A 22,599-nucleotide genomic window follows, 5' to 3' on the forward strand; every position below is an offset into this window, starting at 1 on the left:
TTTATACCCATCCATATGTCACAGTTAGGCAGTTAGAAAATAAACAGTACAGACCTTACGTTATACTTGTAACTACCATTTGAAATACTTAATCCCATTTAGGACTCATACATATAAATTGATAGCGTAACAAGGAGTTCTTGTCCCCGAGTGCCTTTCTTGGCTACCAGCCACTCAGTAATACCCAGGTGCAACCTCTGCTGTAAGAGTAGTCTGGGGAAGGGCTCTGGCCCAGACATCTGACACAGTGGCAGGCTTGACAGGCAGGGCATCCCTAAGACCAAGAACAATGGTGGAAGGTGGAGAGGCCTTGATTGTAGAGGAAGGCTGGTGTGGACTCTGATTTGCTTGGTAGGCTGGCACAAGAAAGTGAACAGACCTAGCCAAAGAAAAGCCATAGACTTCAGCGAAGGCTTAAACACCTGGTGGCTGAGAGAATTTTATGATAAGGCACTGAGCTATTGGCTCAGCTTACCACCAATTCCCTGTTAGTAGTACCGAGTGGTTTTCAAGTAAACTCTCACAAGTGCACACCCCTAGAAGTTTGAAACTGAACAAACATGAAGCTAATTCCCCTCCAAAAACAAACAAACAAACAAAAAACCTTTTGTAAAAGCTCTCTGGGTCAAGCTCTGAGAGCATATCCAAATATTTAAGCATACTTGCCTCCGTGTATGTATGTATTTTATTTAATTTTTTAACCTGCCTTTCCACAATTGCTCTGCTCCTAAGTGTTTTAACAGCAATAAAAAATAAGAATTACAAAAATAATAAAATGCAATAGAACTACTATAAAAAGCATATAAAACAAGCACTAGAAACCATCTGCCATCATGAGCCAGAAGAACATAATCAACCTAACAGTCCAAAGATCTGTCTAAACCAACATCTTTGCCTGCTAGCAGGTTGGGGGCAACATTCATTGGGAAGGCCATCTCTCACATCTCTACTAAACAAACCTCTGAAGTTGGCCAGATGCAGAAAAGGGCCTCTCGATAATCCTAATACCCAACCAGGCTTGGATTGGAGAAGTGGTCCTTCAGATAACTTGGTCCCAAGCCATGTAAGGCTTCAAAAACCATAACCAGAACTTTTAATTGCACCTGGAAACAAATTGGCATCCAGAGAGGCTATTGTAACAAGGAATGGCATGTTCCCAACTAGCCCCAGTCCGTAATCTGGCCACTCTCTTTCTGGACCATCTACAGTTTCCATACTGTATTCCATACCATACCAAAGGCAGCCCCGTATAGAGCATGCTACAGAGATGAAACTAAGGCATATATTATCATGGCCAGACCCCATGTTTTAAAGAACAGGCACAGTTAGTGCACCTGCCTCAGCTGTGTGAAAGCACTCCAACACCTGAGAAGATAAATTACAATGATGAAATATATTATGCGCTACACATAGTTCTGCATACTTGCCCTTAGTAAACTGAATCATGTTTTAATCTTAGTACTTTGTTAATTGGCAGTTGTGGTGGTGGTGGTGGACTTAAGAGCTTTGTGTTGCTCTGTTGTATGGCAGTCATTTGAAATTATTTTAGAGCTGAGATATAAGCTTTAGAGGAAGGAAAAGTAACTTTCTGTTTTCCTTCCATAACGATGTTGATGATGATTTCGTAGGGATTTCGTTAAACTAAACCTGTGATCCAAAGCTTTCTGTGATTTTAAATATCTAGATAATGTTAATAATATAAGTGTTGCTTTCTAAAATAATTATTTTCTGTAATTGACTTGAATACATTAAACTGGCTGTGCCAAACATTGAGCAGCACGCTCTTATCAGGAACATGCTATTTTGCAAGCTAAATCCAGAGGCACACTTTCAGTTTGCCTTGGATGGTTTGAGAAAAGTAAAATATTATTGTTTCTTTTTATAAAAAAACCCCCAAATTTAGATACAGACCAAATACCTATCTCAAATCTAAGTGATACTTAACAATAACATGAATCAACTCAAAATAGAATCCTGCTTAAACATATGCGGTTAACTCCATTGTAATGCTAGGAGTGGACATCTGCTAACATGATGGAACTTCCTCCCTCCTCCCCCTGCAGCTCTATGCCCTGCCCTAACTTCTGCTGGTGGGGTTCCCAGCCCTCCAGAGCAGAATTTGAGGATATGTAGGGGGCTGCGGGGAGGGGAATCACTCCCCCTCCCAGTTCCATTGAAGTTACTGATCTGTCAGTGGAATGACAGCATTTGATCCAGTCCTAGAACTTTTACCTGCTGTTCCAGTTAACAAATCCATGGCTTCTCTATTTTAGTATCCTACTGAAGAAGACATGATTGAATGGGCAAAGAGAGAAAGCGAGAGAGAGGAGAAAGAGAGACTTGCAAGGTTAAAACAACAGGAACAAGAAGATCTAGAACTTGCTATTGCACTCAGTAAATCTGAAATATCAGAAGCATGAAGAATTGCCTCAACCATTTCTCCCTTTCCCTGGATAATTAAGCTGTTTGTAAAGCTAATCAGAATGACATATGAACAGGGAAGTACAAAAGGCTTTAAATTCCTGCAAATGTGATTCTTGAGCAACTGAATATCTTGTATTATTTTCATATTCACTATATTCACTAATCTCATCTGACAACTCTTTAATATAGCGAACTTCCATTTGTGTTTATCTTCGAATTCTTCTGTACTATAAACCATTACACCAAAGTAGCTTCTTTTAATGCAAAAAGACAACTCGATACTATTTTAAAATTAGAATATTGAGGCACAGCAGTCTGTTTTTGAAAGGTCTCAAAAGGCAATTATGTCTCAACATTTTCTTCATTGCACTGATATTTTTTTTTGTAGGATTGAAGATCTAAAATGTGCAGGTGCATGTAACTACATGAAATCAGTGCATTGTAAAGCCTTTAGTCCTATACTGATGGCTAGGTTGTATGTTACTGATTTCTCTTTTAAAAAATGACTAGATGGCTTGTTACAAGTCTTGATTAGCTGTCTCTTCAGAAGGGTCATTTTTGCAAATTGCTATAATACTGAATTGTTTTTGTTCCCCCAGATGGTCTAGATAGCAAAACATATTTTCACTTGTACGCAAAGCTGGTCATACAGCCAGCCAAATTATAGTTATAAAAAAAAGCTAGCTTGCAAATATTCAGGCAACTATAAATTTCTGATAATCCTGCCTTTTGCTTGAAATGTTCATGTCTGGTTATCACAGGTATTAGAAGCTTATCGTACATTTTACGGAGATGATGGCAACTGATTCTGAGCATATATAGTACTTTTATGACTATTGTTTTCCTCTCTTTTTTAATGAAGGCTCCAATGCTAGACTGGTTGTCTAATAGAAAGTCTAGGGTTCCAGATGCAATAAGTATTGTCTGAAACTGTTAACTGTCATTTTGCCTGTTCAGTCAGCTTTTAAAAACTGGAAATTTTAGGATTTTTCCAAGGGAATTTGTAAAATTAAACTGTTTGGCAAAGTTCACTGTCAGGAAATCTGATGCCCCACTGCTTTGAGCCAAATTTTTCTGTGAAATACGCAGCTAAACTGGGAAGTTGACAGCTGAATTTGAAATAGGGTAGGAAGTAGACTGCATAAAGATATAGTTTACAACAGACAGTTGCTGTTATGCATAATTTATTGAATGCCAACTGATAGTTGCACCTTAAACTGAAATATCGTTTAATGGTCACTGAGTCCAAGTAAGATTGAGTATTAATGAAAGTAACTTATTGCCTCTTCTGTGTAATGTGTTCCGTTCTGCAGAGTGATAAACCCATTCCAAATGACTGTTTTTCCACTCTAAATGCATGCACAGTTAGGCTACAGCCTTACAAAATTGGTGGATTCCCCCGCCCCCAAACCTGTGGTGTTTGTACCTGTAATAAAAAGTTTTAAAGTGGTTGTCCTGCTGCAAAGAGTTGCATAGTCACCACTGTCAGGCTGAAACAACTCCAGTTACCTGTGGATGCTGCTGCAAGAATCTTTTGAATATGATAGTTTTCCCTGAGTTTTCCTCAAAAAAATTGAGACTTTCTTTCTTGCACTGGGAAATGAGCATTTGAAAACACCTAATCAAAAAGTAATTTAGCAAAACGTCTTTCAAGTATTAATATCCATAATTTATCTACACAATCTTTGTAATAACATTAACCATGCATATTGTATGTTTAACTGGACTACATAAATTTCTTTTTTGTTAACTGTATACTTGGTGGACCAATACAATCTCTCTCGTGTGTGTGTATGTGTCATATATATATATATATATATATATATATATATATATATATATATTCAAGCTTTCTTGTATAGGATTGAAAGTTCTGAGTCACTTGATGTTACATTTCATGTTACTGACTGATTACAGAACCTCTACTCGAAGGTTTCTAAATAAACCACTGCTGTGTCCGCTTCAGCGGCATTACTGTTAAAAGTTTTAAAAAGGCTTTTAAGAACTTGTTCAGGTGGGGTTAGCCTCTATTTATAGACCTTTGTTTAAAAATTCTAAAATAGCCTGTAATTATGAATAAAACACTTTAAGTATATAAGATGGGTCTGTATTTCCTTCTTTTTTTAACTTGTAGCAAGCAGTAAAAATGTCTTATGGAAACATTACAGGTACATGAGTTTCTCAAGTTTGAAAATTATTTTGAACTGAACTTTGTACCTAAAAGTGTATATATGAGAAGCAGCTCAACTGTAATATTGCTGTATTGGATTTGTAGCATATCTTACTCCAAGATTTCAGGGTGGATAGACCTTATAGACAGGAGACAAAAAATGAACCCCTGTACCCAAAACTCTTCCTAATGTTCCCATGCTAGTTTTGAAACAGCAAAACCATTGTGCATTTAAACTTAACAATTATAACCTATATTTTAAGTTTCAGTCACTTCTAAAATTAAAATAGTTAAGTATTGTGATATGGATCTGGGATTCTTTTTTGGTGAGCTATCCAAATATGACTCTGTTGATATTTGTCCATTCTCTGTGCTCATAAATAAATTAAATTACAAATATGCCAGCTTTTGAACACAAACATATGCATTATAAATGAATGCTGTTTGTGTCATGCATTTCCTCTCTCTTTGGAGGGGTTTGCTGGGTGTTTTAAAAACAGCTTGTAGGCCCCTCAACACAAAATGGAAGATTGATCAATTCAGGTGCTATTTCAGGGAGTTGGCACTGCTGTCCTAGTAGACAAAATACAGGGTCAACTTTTTTAGGTCAGTAATAGGTAAATAATAATAATATCCAGCAGCATACAATTTTCTTTTCACTTAGTTTGGCTTTTGATCTATCGCTACCTCTTACTGCTTGCTTAGTCATCCTACTGATTGTCCCTTCAACCATTCTTGCCCGCCCCCCAGCCCTATGACTATCCCTTCCCTAGACATCTTCTCTAATGTACCTTTTGCCAGCTCACAGATTCAAATTCTTATAACTTTACAATTTTATTACGAAGAATTCACATCTCAAAAGCAAGGAACTAAAAGTCTTTTCTTAGATCAGTTCATTATTATATAGTTTTAATATTGCCTTCCATGAAACATTGATTCAAACCTATTGTTGCTTTGATACTGAACTTACTGGATCATCAGACATTTCAGTAAGGACTTTCCAGTGTCCATAAGAGGCAAGGTAATTGAAGTTTCCAAAACTTTTAATATGGTCAGAAAAGTGGTCAAAAAGAAGGTATTTCTATAATGCACTGAATGTGTAAAATTATTTATAGTTCTTGAGAATGTTAATAGATGGTACTATCACTAAATGGGAGCATCAAACTCACTGTTGTGTAAGATATGGAAGATATCATGTGTAATAATAATGATTCAAATCTGCTCATGCTTACGTATCCAAAACTAAACCACACACACACACCTCTAAGGAAGTGGGGGGAAACCCCTGAAGAGTCTCATAATAACTCAGTTGTAGGGAATGTTGAGAGATAAGGGGGGTTAACTGATGGACTGGGTGGGGTAGAGTAGGGAGAGAAAGAAGAATGAAGTGGCTGGAAGAGGAAGACAAAAAACATACAGGCATAAAGAATCACCTCATCTGAATCAGTAAATTCTTGGTTAAATCATTTTTAAGTGTCTCCAGGTATGGAAGAAAGCTGCCCATAGAAATTAGTGAATAAACTAAAGCATTTAATGTAGAGCCTTTAATGTAGCTCAAGATTGGGTACAACGGTATCCATCTACAAAATTGATGAAAAACCAGAACACCCAGTGAGGACTGAGCATGCTCGTGGATATGGAATGCTGATTGACTCTTAAGGTTGGGGAGAGAGAATCTGGGGGAGAAAGTGGAGTGGCTCAAACTCTGAATAGAAGTACTTTTTACTCCAATGCTTACTCCTTCTAATACCAATTCAAGTCACTCTGTGCCAGTGCTAAGGTACTAAAACTGCACCACCCACACTCAAGAGCAAATTTATTACCAGACTTGGTAATCACAAGGTTTGTAGATGCTAGAAAAATATAGGGGTCTACTAGTTAAAAAAATAAAGTAAAATCACACTGAGTTTGGACAAGTCCCTGAGTTTGCTAAAATAGTTCATTGGATTCTGGACCTGCTCTGCATAGGGGTCCAGAATCTAATTAACTATTTTAGGAAACCCAAGGACTTGTCCAAACTCAGTGTGATTTTATTTTATCTCTGGACTGTTTCAAAGAAATTAAATTTTCTTTTCCATGTCCTCATCTTCCCTGTAATATTGCTCATCCTTTTGCCACCTTCACAAGGTTTTCAGTTAATCACTGTCATGTCTAGCCCTGCTCCCCTTAGGTTGGGGGAAGGAGTTTCAGGCAATCAATCAGAATCAGACTCTGAAGTAGAGGAGACGGCGCCAGAAACATGCCAGGCTATACCTGTGGGGAGGCAGCTCTCACAGGCTCTTCACCAGCTAGGAATGAACCTTCTCCAGAGCTTATCTCCTCAAGGGTAAACAACACACAGTGGGAAATCAGTATTCTTCTGAAGGGGAGGGCACGGAGAGGTTCGCCAATCCTAGAGTACACAGCAGACTTAAATGGGCAGAGCTAAAGGAAGGTGAGAGAAAGTCGTCCGGCTAGCATCTCAACAGAAGCTGCATCAGAACCAGTCTCCCTGAAGTTAAAAAAATCACCCATCTCTTAATACAGGGATGAGGAACATCTCTTAATACAGGGATGAGCCCTACAGATTATGATGGACTTCAGTTTCTATCATCCCATACCATTGTCTATGTTGGTTGGGGCTGATGGGAGTTAGTCTTCTATCATTAAAAATCAACAATGCATGTCTATACAGTAGTCCCAATGAATTCAATAGAGCTTTTAACAGGTAATTGTGTATAGGATGGCATCCCATTTAAACAGGTTTTCAAACTTTTAAACACTACCTTAAATGGTTTACTTCAGTGACTTTCTTCACCCAAGTCAGCCTGCTTGCACATTTAAGAACTGCAACTAAAGACCTCGTGCCTACCATGGAAGGCATGAGGGAAAGGGCTTTTTCAGTGGTGTCCTCACAGTTGTAGAATACAACTCCAATTGGGGTCTGGCAAGCCCCATAAAGGTCTTTAAAACCCATTTGTTTACTGTGGCCTTTTTATAAGAGTGCTAAATTTGTTTGTTTTGAATTGCTGTAAATTGGTTTTGGTTATATTTCTATTGGTTTTTAGTATCCCGGGGCTGGAAGTTTTAAATTTGTTTTTAAACTTGGCTTTTATTAACGTTCTAGGGTGCAATCCTATGTATGTTTAGAGAGGAAAAAGTCTACAACTCCCAGCATTCCCCAGACAGCCTTGCTGCAGGGTTTATTTCTTTCTGAACATGCATAGGATTATGCCCTTATTTGTTGAAGTGTCTTTTTCTTCTTCCTGGAAGCCTCCTTTAGAGAATTTTAAAGGTAGCAAATAAAACTTTCAAATTAATAAAATTAGCAGTTGTAAATAGCAAAAGAAGTTAGAACATAAGAACCATGAGGGTTTTGCATTCACACTATGCAGGTAATGGTATATACAGATTTCCCCTTCAGTGGGATTGGTGACTGATATGCTGATTGGACGTTTCAGCATGCAAAGAGTTGAGTGAAATCAGGTAAGCTTAAAACAGATTTGATCTTATGTGCCACTGGCCTGGCTCAGAGGACACTCTGGGCTTTGTGGTTAGCTTAACCATGTTCAGCTGTGGTTAACGCTAACCACATGCAGAATGCTTGCAGGAAACACTTTTAACCCTTTTGTGGTTAAGTTTTCCTTAGTGAGCCTAATCACAATGTGGTTAACGGGGCAGATAGTTAGGGAAAACGTGTGTCAGACGACACCATAAACCATGGTTAAGCATTCCGTTAACCATTTTGTGGTTAAGTAGCATAATTTAGCGCATTGTCTGAACAGGGTCATTATGTCATACTGTTAATACATAGGGTTGGATCCAGATTTAGTCAAACTTAAGAATAAACCCATTGAAATCAGAGGCTCATGACAAACTTAAGTCCTAAGTTTACCTCAAGTATAACTAAGGGTGCTTCCAGACGAGGCTCTTATGGAATCCTGCCTCATTCATGGAATTTTATGGGAAGTCCAGATGGCGTCTTCCACTCTTAACCTTCCCATGTTTTCACTTACTGCAAAAAAATCCATTAGGAAAGAAAAGATGGAATAGCTGCACGACACCTTATTGTGATTCTAGGAACCGTCCTCCATCTGGAAGCTCACTAAATCAGGTTCCAACCCAATATAGTTGATCTAGCATAGTGGATAAGAGCAGGAGCAGCAATTGGCTGGAAGCCCTTGCTTCAAATCCCAGCTCTGTAATAAACAGGATTCAGCCTTCTGCTATGGTTATAATAATAGTGGCCTACTTGGCAGAGTTGTTATAAGAGTTGTTGATGTGCATGAAGAATGTTGACCATTTAGAAAAAGCACTATATAATTAAACACAGTGTTGCTTGTTATCCAGTATTTTGTTATTGTATGTGTGTTTCCTTTCCTCTGTAACAATTCTGCATCACCTGCAAATTTGATACCAGTCCCCAACCAGCAATGATCAATTCCTGCAGAATGGATACATTCATCCATCTAACATGCTAGTTTCTTCTCCCTCTTAGTCATAGATGGCTGATGGGTGGATTTGATCTAGAATTGCTATGATGGTCCTGCACAAAAACAAAATGAAACTCCAAAACAACACATTTTACAATGCTTGCACAGGTGCCCTAGGCACAATTGAGTTTGAAATACTTTGGCAACCTTCATTTGGACCTTAGTTCTCATGCTCTGTCAGGCCCACCCTAGCCGCTCCCTTCTAGGGTGGCCATGTGACCTCTTTTGTAGAGGACAGTCCTTTTTGAAAGGCTGTCAGAGGACTGTCCTCTCTTTTGAAGATGTCATATTTTAATGGCTGTCCTGTCCGAGTCCGATACAAAGATAAAGAAACAAACGAAAGAAGAGCTGGGTCTTGAAATTGCCAAGCAACAGCATCTAGACCAAAGACTGAGCAGGCATGCAGGTCGTGTCATCAGTCTTCCAGACTACAGTGAGATGTGCTGTATTACTATTTAAAGTATAATAATTCTTTCTAAAATTGCATCTATGCATATAAATTAGCATATGCACCTTTTTTGGCAAACAGGATGCTTTTGGGGCAATGCCTGCCCTCTTCCTTGGCGATTCACACGTGGCCACCCTCCTCCTGTCTGAGTTTGTGCCGTACCCTGACCACACGCGATGGGTGGGGCTGATTTCTTTGATCCAGCTGGGTTAGCAAACACCCTGTGCCCTTTAAGACCTAGAGGTGGCAGTCGCTGCTCTTCCTTGTCTCCTAAGAATCAGATGCCGCTGCGGCTGCCTGCCGGTGACCTATAGGAGCGGCCTCTTTAGCAAAGCGGAGGAGGAGCCGAGCCCAGCCCAGCCCAGCGGGAAGCGCACTCTGAAGCCGCCTGCCTGCGCTGATCTGACATTATGCGTGCGCCGCTGGCTATCGTGCTAGAGAGAGGAGCAGCTGGACCTGCCGCGATTTGCGTATCAGGGAAAACCCTTGGACGCCAGCCCAGAGCTGACCGTCTTCCCCGCTCTGCCCATGGACGCGCAAGGCAGCAGCAGCAGCAGGAAAAAGGATCCCAGGTACTCTAGGGGAGAGGGGCATGGATAGCGGGGCGGGAGGGGTCGGCCCCCTGTTCTCGGTTTCAGACTCGCCGCTAGGGGGGGCGCTCCTTGTGCTTTTTAACAGCTGCCTGGCAGGCAGAAAATCAACTGATGACGCTTTTCCTGACTTGGAGATGGAGCGAATCACCTGTTGAATGTTTGCACGGCTGGGCCGATCTATATAGTGGTGTATCGGTGGGTGTTTCTTCTTTCCCCCTTACTGATCGCAAGCTGCCTTGAATATATTATAGAAAGGCCGAGTATGCATGTAAAAAAACAACAACCATATATACGAAAAGTGTCGGCATTCGTGATGTGGGCTGGCCTGTGCTCCTGCAGCTCTTTCCTTGGGCTAGAAGCCTGAGCAGATGCCCGAGCCCAGGAGATCTGAAGCTGATCCTCTTGGCTGGCCACAGGAGCCCAAGCCTTTCCGGTTATGGGGAAACCAGCTCTCCAGGAATCGAGATTAAACTACAGGGTACAGGAGGCTGCTTTGCAGTAGTGCTGCTAGTGGGTGTGTAGTGCTACATTGGTTATTGGAGCAGCTGGCACCTGACTTGGTGTGTGTGCGCATGCTTTGAGTACTGTTAATGAGAAGGCACTGTGCAGTTATTCTGTCTTTTCTTTCTTAATGGGTTATCTGATGTAATAGAAAAGTCAAAAGAAGTGGTGGAAAAGCGCCCTTTAGCCTTTAAAATTCCCTAAATGAAGCTGTGCGATTGGTGTTATTAAAAACCTCATCTAGAAGCACACAGGTGACATTGGCTAGATCTACACTACTGCTTTATAGCGGTATTGAAGTGCACTGATAACTGTTTGGGCACCATCCACATTCCATATACCGCTTTCATAGAGTTATATCCTGCTTTTTATTCCACATTCGTAATGATTTCACACAAGGTGTGCAATTGAATAGTAAAGGTCAGCAACAGGCCTCTGAACCAGCTTACTTCATAGGGTTGTTGTGGAGATACAATGGAGAGGAGGAGGAGGATTACGTACGTCGCCTTGGACTCTACGGAGAATTGGTGGGCTATAAATGTAACCCAAAAAAATAAAAATAAACTCTGTCCCTGAGAAAATGCCAATTGCTCTCCATCTAGTGACTAACCTAGAGGCAAAGTCAGTGTGAGAAAGTAGTGTCCAACACAACAGACCTTAGGGCACTTTGTGGAGTAGGACTTGAGTGTAAGTCCATTGCTCCTCACTCAGTTCTTGAAATGGCCTTCCAGGAAAACAGGTCTCTGGCCAGGATCATATGGCTCCGTGAGAGATTTCAATAAGTAGGTCATTTTTTGGATTTCTGAGAGCAGTAGGCATTGCTATCTGAGCATGTAGAACGGGATGGGCAAAAGGTAGATTTGAATCTATTGGTGTGTGATTTACAGGAGGTGGGCAAGGATTTTTGAAGCCAAATATTTAACAATAAGCAACAACAAAATGAAGACCCATCTGCCACAAATTACACTGCTGTATTAAGGAAAGTTTGGGGATAACTAGGAATAGATTTTTGGGTACGAATGTGAGCTTCACTCAGTTCTGGTACTCAAAACAAATTCCTGGGCTCAGAATTCTTTCATTCTCTATCTTTTGCACTAGGCTCTGGTTGGTGGAGCTTAGGGTTCTAATAAACAAAGTAGATCCCAGAAGCCTGAAGTCTGCCCACTCCTGTCATAGAAGGCACTGCTAGTCAAAAGAATGGTGTCAGGGTTGCACAGTCCTTGCCTCACAGGTGCCTCTGTCTCATAATGAGAGGTTTGACAACCTGGCTCTGGTTGTCCAACCTGGCAGAGTTTTGCCCATATAGATGTCCCCTTTTGTGAAAAACTACAAGAGAGGTCCTTCTCCACTCCAGATACTTCCTGCTTATGAAATAAAATCTGTAGCGGCAAAGCATAGGACATTCCTGGTACTGGTGAGGGAGAAAAGAAGAGGTGAAGAAGTTAATTGAACTTGCAAAACAGGTAAGATCTTGAAAGAAAGGAAGGAAGGAAGGAAGGAAGAAAAAGAAAGAAAATCCCAGCATGTCCCAGAAGTATGCTGGGAATTCTAGGACTTTTTTCCCCGTATAAACATGCATAGGATTGCACCTTAAGAAGTACAGATGCCCCTGATTTAGAAAGTGCTCTTACACTATATACTTATTATACTAATAAGTGCTCTTATCAGTATCTACGTTTTCTGCTATGTTAACACATCAATGTTTGCCATAGTCTATTTGTTTTTTGGTTCTCTCTCTGTGTGTGTGTGTGTGTGTGTGTGGAGAGAGAGAGAGAGAGAGAATAACACTTCCTTTGTTCTTATGGTTCTGCAACACACACATCTCTCAAGAATCATTTAATCCTGCAAAATGTAGTTGAAGAGTGAAGTGAGACAGATCCCATTTTCTGTATGTGAGGACAGCATGCGTTATAGACAGATGGTTATTTGCTCTCTGTTAATGTCAGGGGGCGACAGGGAACCCCTGCCAGCCAGCAAATGTGGCAGGCTAGCAGGATTCTGGGTCTCCTTACTGTGTGTATTCAGGGGAGGGGAGAAAGGGGGTCTCGGTAATGTGTAAAATATTCCCAGCCTCTTTAGACATGCACACTGTTTCCTATGTGGATCCAAGCTGAGTCAAAATATACAGTGTGTTTCTCTACAATAATGCCCAAAAGAAAGTAGTGAATTTAAAAATCTGGAAAGGGCTAAGGGTATTATTCGGTTCCCACTTTGGTAGATTTGCCGGAAATGGATTCAAATAATAAACTACTCAATGAGTGGAAATGAATTAGATATTTACTTGTTAGTAACCTTTTAAATAGCATACAAAGTGACTGATTTCTAGCCGTTTAGTTATCCTGACTTCACAACAGTGCCATGAGGCAGCAGAGGATGTTGCTCTTCTCCTTCTATAGATGGAATAATAATAACAATAATGATAAATAATAATAATAATAATAATAATAATAATAATAATAATAATAATACAATTATTTCTTACCCGCCTCTCCATTTTGATCGGGCTCAGGAGTGGTGTTTTGCCCCAGGCAATCAGGAAGAAGTGATCCACTGACCAGCACTATCTTTTAAGCCATCAGTCTAATCAAAGCTGCCTAGTCTGTGCCCAAGTTTAATTGACACTGTAAGTAGCATCATCTGTATTGTGTTCTTCTTCAGCAGGGTTCTCTAACCTAGTGCCCTCCAGATATGTTGGCTTAAAACTCCCCACATCCTGCTAGTCCAAAACATCTGGAGGGCACCAGGTTGGGAAAGGTCATTGTCCAGTCACTCAGAAAATTGGTTGTACTTTTTTGGCTCACCACCCCGAAGGTCAGCATTGAAAGGAGTTCGCTTACAAAGCAACATCCCGCTTGCTCAAGTGAACGAGTCATGCTGCATATGTCAACAGCAACAAAAAAGAAACACACCCCTGCTCCATTGGTCAAACTGATATGAGGGGAAAACTCTCACACACAAACATAAATATCTACTTTCCAAGCTCCCTTAATGTACTCGCTGACCCAGGAATGGTGTGCTGGCGTGGACTCCAAGAGCGCTGCTACGTGGCATGGTAAGTAAGTTAAAGACACCTGTGAGCTTGAAGTGCCAGTCTGCAAGGGAAACTGCCCACTGGATCTCTGTATATCTTACTTCTCCAGCTTGGCGGTCTCGGAGTCAGTCTCCATTGAGAGCACGTAACTTTGCTGCTTCTTTACAGCAGGAGGAATTGGGCCATTTGATTACTCCTGATGCAGTGAAATGAGAGACAGACCAGGCCCTTGGAGGACGATGCCTAGAGTCTCTCTGTGTGAGTCTCAGCTGGCCTATTTCCACTCATCAGGGAAGCCTAGATCAGTGATGTGCACAGAAACACAGGATGTAGACTCTTCTGAGAGCAAGTGGAGTCAGAATTTTAGTCTTGGAAGGGACTCTCTCTGCTCAATGCAAGAATCTTGCAACTGAATGTCTCTTACAGCTGGCCACCCAGCCTCTCCTTAAATACCTCCAGCGTAGGAGAGCCCACCACCAGCTCCTGAAGCAGTCTGTTACACTGCCAAACAGCTCTTGCCTTAGAACAAGTGTCTTTTTTGGATTCGTGGGCACATTTGGGGATTTGAGATATTGCTGTGGGCACCACCACAAAATGCCTCATCTGTAAATCACCACTTTGACATCTGCCTTTCACGACTATGGATCTTGGGTTGTGTCTTCTCAGCAAAAAGTTTGTTTCATGTCTATGTATAATTAATCTAATTCCTGGCAATGCAATGCAGTGGATGCTTCTTTTAAACATACGTTTTGGCAATGTCCAGTAGTTGCTTCTTTTTGCAGGGAGGTTATTACACAGGTAAAAGTTGTACTGGAACAGTCTTTAATATTTACTGACATACATGCTCTTTTAAATTATTTACCTGCTTCATGGAAATTAACAAATGATATTACAACATTGGAAGGATAAAGACTCACCTCCTATAATGTAATGGATTGAGGATGCTTTCAGTATTTGAACTGGTTGCATATAGATTACACCTTTAAATGGATACTTACTTGGATATTTTGTGACACCTTTAAATGGATACTTATATGCTTTTATTGAAACCTATGTATAATTTAATACAAATCCATGTATATATATTGAAAAAAGGGGACTACCATGTTAGGAATTCCCTTGGAGGTACCCGATGGGCACCATGGCACTCATGGGTACTGTGTTGGAGACTGCTGCCTTAGAAGGTTTCTCCTTAATGTTTAACTGAAATCTGAGTTCTTGCAATTTCATAGAATCATAGAATCATAGAAGAGCAGAGTTGGAAGGGGCCTACAAGTCCAACCCCCTGCTCAATGCAGGAATTAACATTTCTACATGTTAATTCTAGCCCTGCCCTCTGGAGCAATAAAAACAAGCCTTAATTCTGACAAGGTGATTCTTATTAATTTTAAAAGTGAACATTTTGGATGTACGGGCAAAGAAGAAAAACTTTCCTTAGCTACAGAAGGTTGGGTAACCCTGTGCTGACTTCTTCTCCCTGCAATCCCCTCCTACCACGCTGTTCAAGAGGGTCCCCCAGCCCTCCAGAAAAGCTTTTCAGGGGGCTGCAGGGGAAGGAGTTGTTGTAAAGATTGCTTTCCACCTCCTTTCTCCAACACAAGCAGAACAGCAGTAAATGCTTCACTGAATCCAACCCAATTATCACCATCCTCACCATCATAATGAAAGTAAATCAAACAATGTGGTTCGTATATTATTTGTATTTTTTAAAAATAGAAATATGCACTACAGTTACATTAAATGTCATTACTAATAAATTATACTAAAATACATGCTGTTCAATAGCTTCAGAAGAGTTTCTGTTTCAGGTTTTGAACTTGGCTTGAAGGTCTCCTTCTAAGACCTTGGATCAGACTGATCTCACAGCTCAAATGGATGGGGTGGGTAACATTGTGCCCTCCAGATATTTTGGACTACAACTCTCACTGACCCTGGCTAGCAAGGCCAGTGGTCAGGGATTATGGGATTTGTAGTCCAAAACATTGGGAGGGTAATTACCTATACCTTTTAGCAAGTTGCGTGCAGCCAGGTTTATAAAAACCAACCAAGAAGCTTGCTAGGTTGAGGCAAAGCTCTTTGGAAGAGACCCAAGTTTTTATTTTGATTTAACAGCACCACTCACAGATACTCTTAATTGCCAAAGGCAAAGGTTAAAAATACTTCAGTGAATGAGAAATTGGCCCAGTTCCCATGACATGCTGGGAATCACCATGGGTTATTTAAGTCATGGCGAGCTATGACATCTGCTGAGTGCAATTTGAATACACAGCCTCCAATCTGGTGTTGTCATTGGGGTTATGCAAGGGATAAACATAACCCTACAACAAACCCTCACATAATCCTGATGGTTGGGTTTAAACAACATGGCAACCACCCAATTGGGGATTGCATATTCAAAATGGCAACCAGCACGCACCATGGGTCATCAGGGGGTTAAATAATGGCTGCCTATCATCCTAATAGCCAGTGTGATGACTGTATTTAATAGACAGCAATTTTCCAGCATGCACAGTCCAGAGAAAGGAAGGGTGGAGGTACAATCCAGAGAAAGAGTCTTACTAAAATCTTGGAGAAACCAGTGCTAATATCAATAGGCTTTAGACAAGTTGAGCTTTGTCTAAATTGTGCTCTGTATTAATCTAATTGATGGTTGTACCAAACTATTGATTCACTTTGGTTTTGGCAAAATAGTGTAATTCTTAATGGACAGTAACTGTGTGATTACCTTTGCTGATAGACAGATTTAAGTTGGAAGCTAAATAACACCCACAAACACCCACACCCACACCATAAGCTAGAGTGGGTGGCATCTCCAAAATAGCTTGGGTTGGGGTGTTGTTGTTGTTGTTGTATTGCATTTTGATTGGCCACTCTTTGTCCTCCTCTTCATTGTTGTCTGGTTTATGTTCACTGCAAACACTTGCTAAATGAAATCCGTTGCTAATTTGTGAATGTTGCACATTCTCAAAGGCTTCATTTCAAATATTTTGACTTCAATTATTTTCTAGGAAAAAACATTGCTGGGAATATTGTTCCATCTTCCCCCATCTCCAAATTCTGCTTCTGCAAACTTAAAATCCCAGAATCTCCCACTTATTGCTCAATTTGTAGTTAGACTGCACTAGTTAAGGGATGGACGAGCTTGTCTACGCTGAATTAGCTGCCAGCTTTCTACAAAGCACAGGAGGAGATGTAGACCTATTAAATGTTAAACAGCCCTTGGTAAAGGACAGGATATGCCAGAATTTATTCTCTCTTTAATGTGCTTATTCGTTATTGAATTATTCATAAGCTTTTAAATTGGCTAAAAAGACAGCATCGGTACGAAAAAAATTAACAGTTGTGGGGGCTGATTGTTCATTTTCTCTCTCATTTTGGCAGTCATGAGACGGCTGCTTGTATTAGATTATTGTTGAATTTGCTTTGCTTTTGTAAACTCTGTAGAACATTGAAGGGGCTCTGTTTGATCGACTGAAAGCTGTTTGGCACTTGGAGGAGAGAGTGTTCGTACATCACTTGAAGCCATGATGGGTTGATAAACTACTCTCAGTAGCTTATTTTGAAAATAAGCTAGTTATCCCCTACACAATCAGACAAATAAGCTACTGTGAGTAACTTATTAAGCTTCTGTGTGTAATTTGACTCTCTCACACACACACCGCCCTGCTGCAGTCGTCTTGCCCAAGCAGTGGCGCTGTTTCATCTCTGAAGCGCTGGAGGTTTGCAGGATCAGGACCAAAGTTCATACACAGCCTCCCCTAGTCAGGAGGCACCCAATCCACCATCAAACCCTTGTGCAATAACTCACCAAGAAGGGAAAATCCGGAGTGCCCCCCAAAACGGGAAGTGGCTGGAAAATGTTGGGGATTTGCAGTATTGGGACCAAATGCCACACACAGCTTCTCCTAGCTGGGAGGTCCCTGATCCATGATCAAACCACTCTGCATTTACTCCAGAGGAGCGAAAATCCCAAGTGCTCCCAAAAGAGGAAAGTGGCTAGAAAACCTTGGGAGTTTGCAGGATCAGGACCAAATTCCACACATTGCCTCTCCTAGTTGGGAAGCACCCCATCCACCACCTGAGCATTTATTCCAGAGGAGCAAAAATCTCAAGTGCCCCCAAAAGGGTGGGCTGGGCTGGACAAGCAAGGGGGCAGACCGGGAGCTCTAAGTCGGGTGCTGCAGGTCTCTGTAAATAAATAAATAAAGGGGAGAGAGGAGAGGAACAGGATAGCCAGGGGGCCACCGCCACTGCCGGGTCGAACACCAGGGAACGGGGTAGCCATGAGGCCGCTGCTGCTGCCGGGCTGAACACTGGGGAGGGGGCAGGAATGGGCCAGCCGGCTCTCTTCCCTCTGACCTCCCTCCAGCTGCCCCATTGCTTCACCCCTGGGTTTTAATTTTTTATTTTTTAAATCTGTAGATGTGAAGGTTTGCATCTACAGATCAAAAAAATGGGGAGAGGAACAGGGCTGTTTTTTATCTTGTTAAAAACACACACACAAAAAAAAATCGGGGTGGGGGGAGAGGAACGGGGTAGCTGGGAGGCCACCACTGCTGCCAGGCCAAGCATTTGGGACAAATGGCGCAGCCGGCTCTCCTCCCTTTGACCTCCCTGTTTTTGTTTATTTATTTATTTTAATCTGTAGTTGCAAAGGTTTAAAAAATGGGGGGGGGGGGAACAGTGCAGCCAGAGGGAGGTCAGAAGGAGCAGAGCCCACTGACCCATTCCTCCCCCCTCCTTGGTACTTGGCCTGGCAGCGACAACTCTACATTGGCACTCCTTCCCATGCAGATGCTGGGAAGGAGCGCCAATGCAAGAGCCCAACACACAACACCATAATCCATGATGGGTTATAAATAAACCACTTTGCAGACCATGGGTTATCAGAATGGATTATTTTGACTAAATATGCCATTATGGGTTAAAAAAAAATTCCCACCAGACGACACAATAACCCATAATGCTTAGTTAACCCATCATGGTTCATTGTGTCGTCCAAACCCAGTCACCTGGAACAGTTTTTTCATTTAGCTTTAAAATCTGATAGTCATTCTTCAACTCTGGAGCTAGGAGTTTTCACATTTGAAAGACTTGGAGCTATACATTGTTTTATAAACTTGATGTAACTTAAGTACTACTTGAGCTGCAAGTGGGAAAAAAATATTTTCAAATCAGCTGGTAACAGTCTACTCAAAGTATTTTTCCATTTCTGAGGCCATTCTGTTATTGGAACTCTTAACTGTTTCTCCCATTTTGGGGTAAAGCTAGAAGACTGATAATTTAATAGTAAAAACTAACATCAAACCTATATTGTATTTAAATGTAATTTGTCAAACTACATATTATTTTAATATGTAGCTTGCTGCAACACCTAGTTTTTTTCTTACTCCAAAGTAAGTGTGGGGTGCAATTTAGATTTGCACCACTGTGTGTGGAGAGGTGAGATGTAATCCTTTCCTGCCATAACGCTTCTACTCTTGTCACATGCCACTCTTGTCACATAGGGATTGTGGTTGTTGTTGATGATGATTTCAAGCTTTCATTAGTGTCTGTCATTTTTTACATGAATGGCCCAAGTTTTTTGTGTTGCACTTGACAAATTTGTCCTTGTTCCTGTACCTCTCTCAGGGATTCCAAGCCCTCCCACTCAGTAGTGATGCAATAGAGACTCCCTGTACAATCCGCAAACACTTTATTCAGTTAACAGCACCTCTTCACACCTGTAGCATCCGCAAAGGCTAGGAGGTGTCTTCTTCTAGCCTAATTAACTAAATAGGGTTTTCGTTAAGGGAGCTACAAAAGCAGAGCAGTGCAGCTATCCCATCTTTCCCTCCTGTAGATTTTCTGTAGAAAGATGAAAGACAGAAGAAATAGTAGGAAAACATGGAAGGTTGCAAGTGAAAGACAACAACATCTGGGCCTATATCAGGCAAACCAACAGTGCCGTAAAAGCCTTTTCTGGAAGTGCGCTAGAAACAGGTGGATCTCTATAGGCTGCATTAGTAGCGCTACAGCATGGCTGTGGCCAGGGTGGTCCTTCCCCCACCCCTTTGACCAGTTGCCACAGTGGTACAGATGGTGGGGTGCATGGATCTTACTACGGAATGAGTTCAACGTTAAGAGTGCTATGGGCATTTTTATTCTTTATTCTTAGCACTTATATACTGCCATATTTACTAAACAGCTATCAAGGCGGTGTACAACAACTTAAAAGAATAAAATCTTATCACAAGAAGAACAAGAACATTAAAAACAGTCAAAGCTTGAACCTACGACATAGTTTAAAAGGCTAAAATTAAAAAGCCAAGAGGGCAGGGGCCTGTCGTAGTTGTTGAGGGGAGTACATTTTGGGAGCAACACAAGAGAAAGACCTTTCAGGTATGCCTGAAAAGTGGGTCTCCATGGTGCCCAGGGCTGGTGCCAGACTATTTTGTGCTCTAGGCAAGGCGAGCTACTTGCACACACCCCCCAAATGGCAACTTTGATTCAGCTGTTCCAAAAGAATTTCTGAACTATTATATTTTCCTTTTATTATTATTTTTCTTAAAACAGCTAATTTGTATAAAACTGTGACCCTTAAAGGGTAGTACTGTGCCACTCTGAGGTCTGCACCCTAGACAGCTGCCTAGTTGGCCTAATGCTAGCGCCGGCCCTGATGGTGCCCCCTAGGGTGCCTCTCCTGCAGATCTTAACAACCAGGCAAGTTCATAATGAGACAGGTGGCCTCTTAGATAGCCAGGTCCTAAGCTGATTAGGCCTTTAAAGGCGACACCTTAAACTGAGCCTGAAAAGCAACCAGCAGATGGTGCAGGTCTTTCAAGGCAGGTGTATAGCATCCTGATGGTGTGATATGGTCCTGATACCATTTTCTTATCAATTTCACTTGAACAACCAGTAGCAACCACACCAGCAAAAAAAGAAGTATGATAGAGGGTTTTTCTTAAGAACATGTTGGTAGTCAGAACCTGGGAATAAATTGATGGCACTGCTATTCATACTGTCTGCTGCACATTTTGAGTTTTGGGATTACATTATTTTACTATTATTTTGCTCCTTGTCCTAGATGGTGAGGCAAGAGCTGGTGTGGATTGCTTCCAGCTATTCTGTGCTCTCTTGCTGTATGATGCTGACAATTGAAGCTGCTGGTTGTGCCCCAGATTACCATGTTCAAAAGACACCATGGACATGCTGGAAGGGAAAGGGCACGAAATGGATATTTCCACCTGTGTTTCTGCAGCAAAGACAATTTTTACATTTGCTATGGAAATTGCACAAGCTCCAGGAGAATGATGACTATTCAGTTTATGAAATGTTAAGTGCTTCATAGGTTAACATTTTATTTCAGATTCTTTATGGTATACAAAATGGTGGCATATTATTTTTCATAATTAAGCAGTGCAGAACATCCTATATATTAGGGAGGGCTCCATAAGATGCAGATATACATACTTTTGTGAATTAAAAGGAGTTTTTTTTTAATAAGTGCTGACAGTGACCTTTGATCATCTATTTTTATTTATTCTTTTATCCTGCCCCTCCTGCTAATTGAAGCCTGAAAATGTCATCAACTAGGGTAAGCAAGACTCTTCCAGGTCTGAAGCCAGACTGAAACGGATCTTGAAATGTGAACCATTCACAGAGTTTTGGCTATTGGCTAGTATAGAAATGTAATAAATAGATAGATAAATAAATTTACAAATCTGCTTCATCCCTTGTAATGCCAGCACTTCAATCAATAAAGATCCAACTGGTCCTAGGCTGCTTCCAGATAAAGCTTTTATGATGGCAGCACACTGCATAATGTACAGAATTTTACATGGGACTCAGATGTTTTTATATTCCAATTGTAAAGCAGACATACCTGCAGCTGGCCAGCTACCACACTCTTCGCCAACTTGCCCAAGAAAGGGATATTTGTGACTTGTGGTAGTTATCAAACACCTTTATTTACAACTGCTATCAAAAAGAAGAAAAAACCCGAAGGAACTGGAAGTTGGGCAGTTTCTCCTCTGTTCTCCCTGCCACCCCCCAGACTAGAATAGCAGCACAGATTTCCTATTCCCAGCTGACTGGAGCCCTGAGCAACAGCATGCCTAGGGGTGAGGATACGCTGCAACGTTTTGTTACAGGTCCTACATGTAGATGATGACAATAATGAATAAATGTTATCCTATCATGAGTACAAAATACTGTACCTGCTCCATCGTTTTTTTAAAAAAGGTTCTTTCAGACGAGAGTGCTTGATGATATTTTCCAATATGATGGTGATAAAAGATAGGTACCTAAGAAAAGTATTCTGATAGTTATCATGCTGACCCTTCATGGGGGAACTTTTTTTGTGTGTGTCACATCACAAGCAGAGAAGTTAGCAATAATTCTTCTTCTTTTTCCCCCTCTCCCAGACCATCTACACTGGACTTGAATGTTGCTCTGGATGAATGTATGGCAGCGGTGGATTTATTTCTAAATAACAAGTTCCAAGATGCCCTTGTTTCTCTACAAACGAAGTAAGCTGCTTGTAGCTTTCCTCTTCTAATTATTGTTAGTGTATGTATTTAAAGAAATTTGGAGACAGGCAAAAGTTTCCCCAATCTTCAAAAAGTGGGAAAGGAAGACCCAAGAAACCAGAGACTAGTCAGTCTGACTTCACTACTGAGGATGATATGAGAACAGATGATAAAAGAGTCCATTTATAAGCAACTTGACAGCAATACAGTGTTTAGCAGAAGCCAGTATGGATTTGTCAAAAATGAATCCTGTCAGACCAATTGCAGTTGATGTTCCACACTTCTGGGGGTGTAGCATTTTTCCTGTGTGTAAATCCCATAGCAAGCAGATTGTGTGGCGCAGAGCGGTAAAGCAGCAGTTTCTGCAGCCAAAACTCTCCCCACGGCCTGAGTTCGATCCCAGCGGAAGCTGGTTTCAGGCAGCCGGCTCGGGTCGACTCAGCCTTCCAT

General features: G+C 41.2%; 2 protein-coding genes across 6 annotated transcripts in view; both read left to right on the forward strand.

The window, feature by feature from the left end:
- EPS15 (epidermal growth factor receptor pathway substrate 15) overlaps positions 1 to 4,522 on the forward strand; it is a 61,260-nt gene extending 56,738 nt beyond the window's left edge. For 4 of the 5 annotated variants that reach the window (XM_063139015.1, XM_063139006.1, XM_063139031.1 and 1 more), the window contains one exon: positions 2,274 to 4,522. In XM_063139015.1, the coding sequence (XP_062995085.1) occupies positions 2,274 to 2,420 (147 nt within the window). In that variant the 3' untranslated portion in view covers positions 2,421 to 4,522. The remainder of the gene's footprint in view (positions 1 to 2,273) is intronic. The other variant, XM_063139039.1, reaches the window with a different exon arrangement.
- A 5,499-nt stretch (positions 4,523 to 10,021) lies between these two features.
- Positions 10,022 to 22,599, forward strand: part of TTC39A (tetratricopeptide repeat domain 39A) — a 53,341-nt gene continuing 40,763 nt past the window's right edge. The window contains exons 1-2 of the mRNA XM_063118375.1: positions 10,022 to 10,086; positions 22,045 to 22,149. Of these exons, the coding sequence (XP_062974445.1) occupies positions 10,043 to 10,086; positions 22,045 to 22,149 (149 nt within the window). The 5' untranslated portion in view covers positions 10,022 to 10,042. The remainder of the gene's footprint in view (positions 10,087 to 22,044; positions 22,150 to 22,599) is intronic.

Source organism: Elgaria multicarinata, chromosome 1, assembly GCF_023053635.1.
Source record: "Elgaria multicarinata webbii isolate HBS135686 ecotype San Diego chromosome 1, rElgMul1.1.pri, whole genome shotgun sequence".
Taxonomy (NCBI): domain Eukaryota; kingdom Metazoa; phylum Chordata; class Lepidosauria; order Squamata; family Anguidae; genus Elgaria; species Elgaria multicarinata.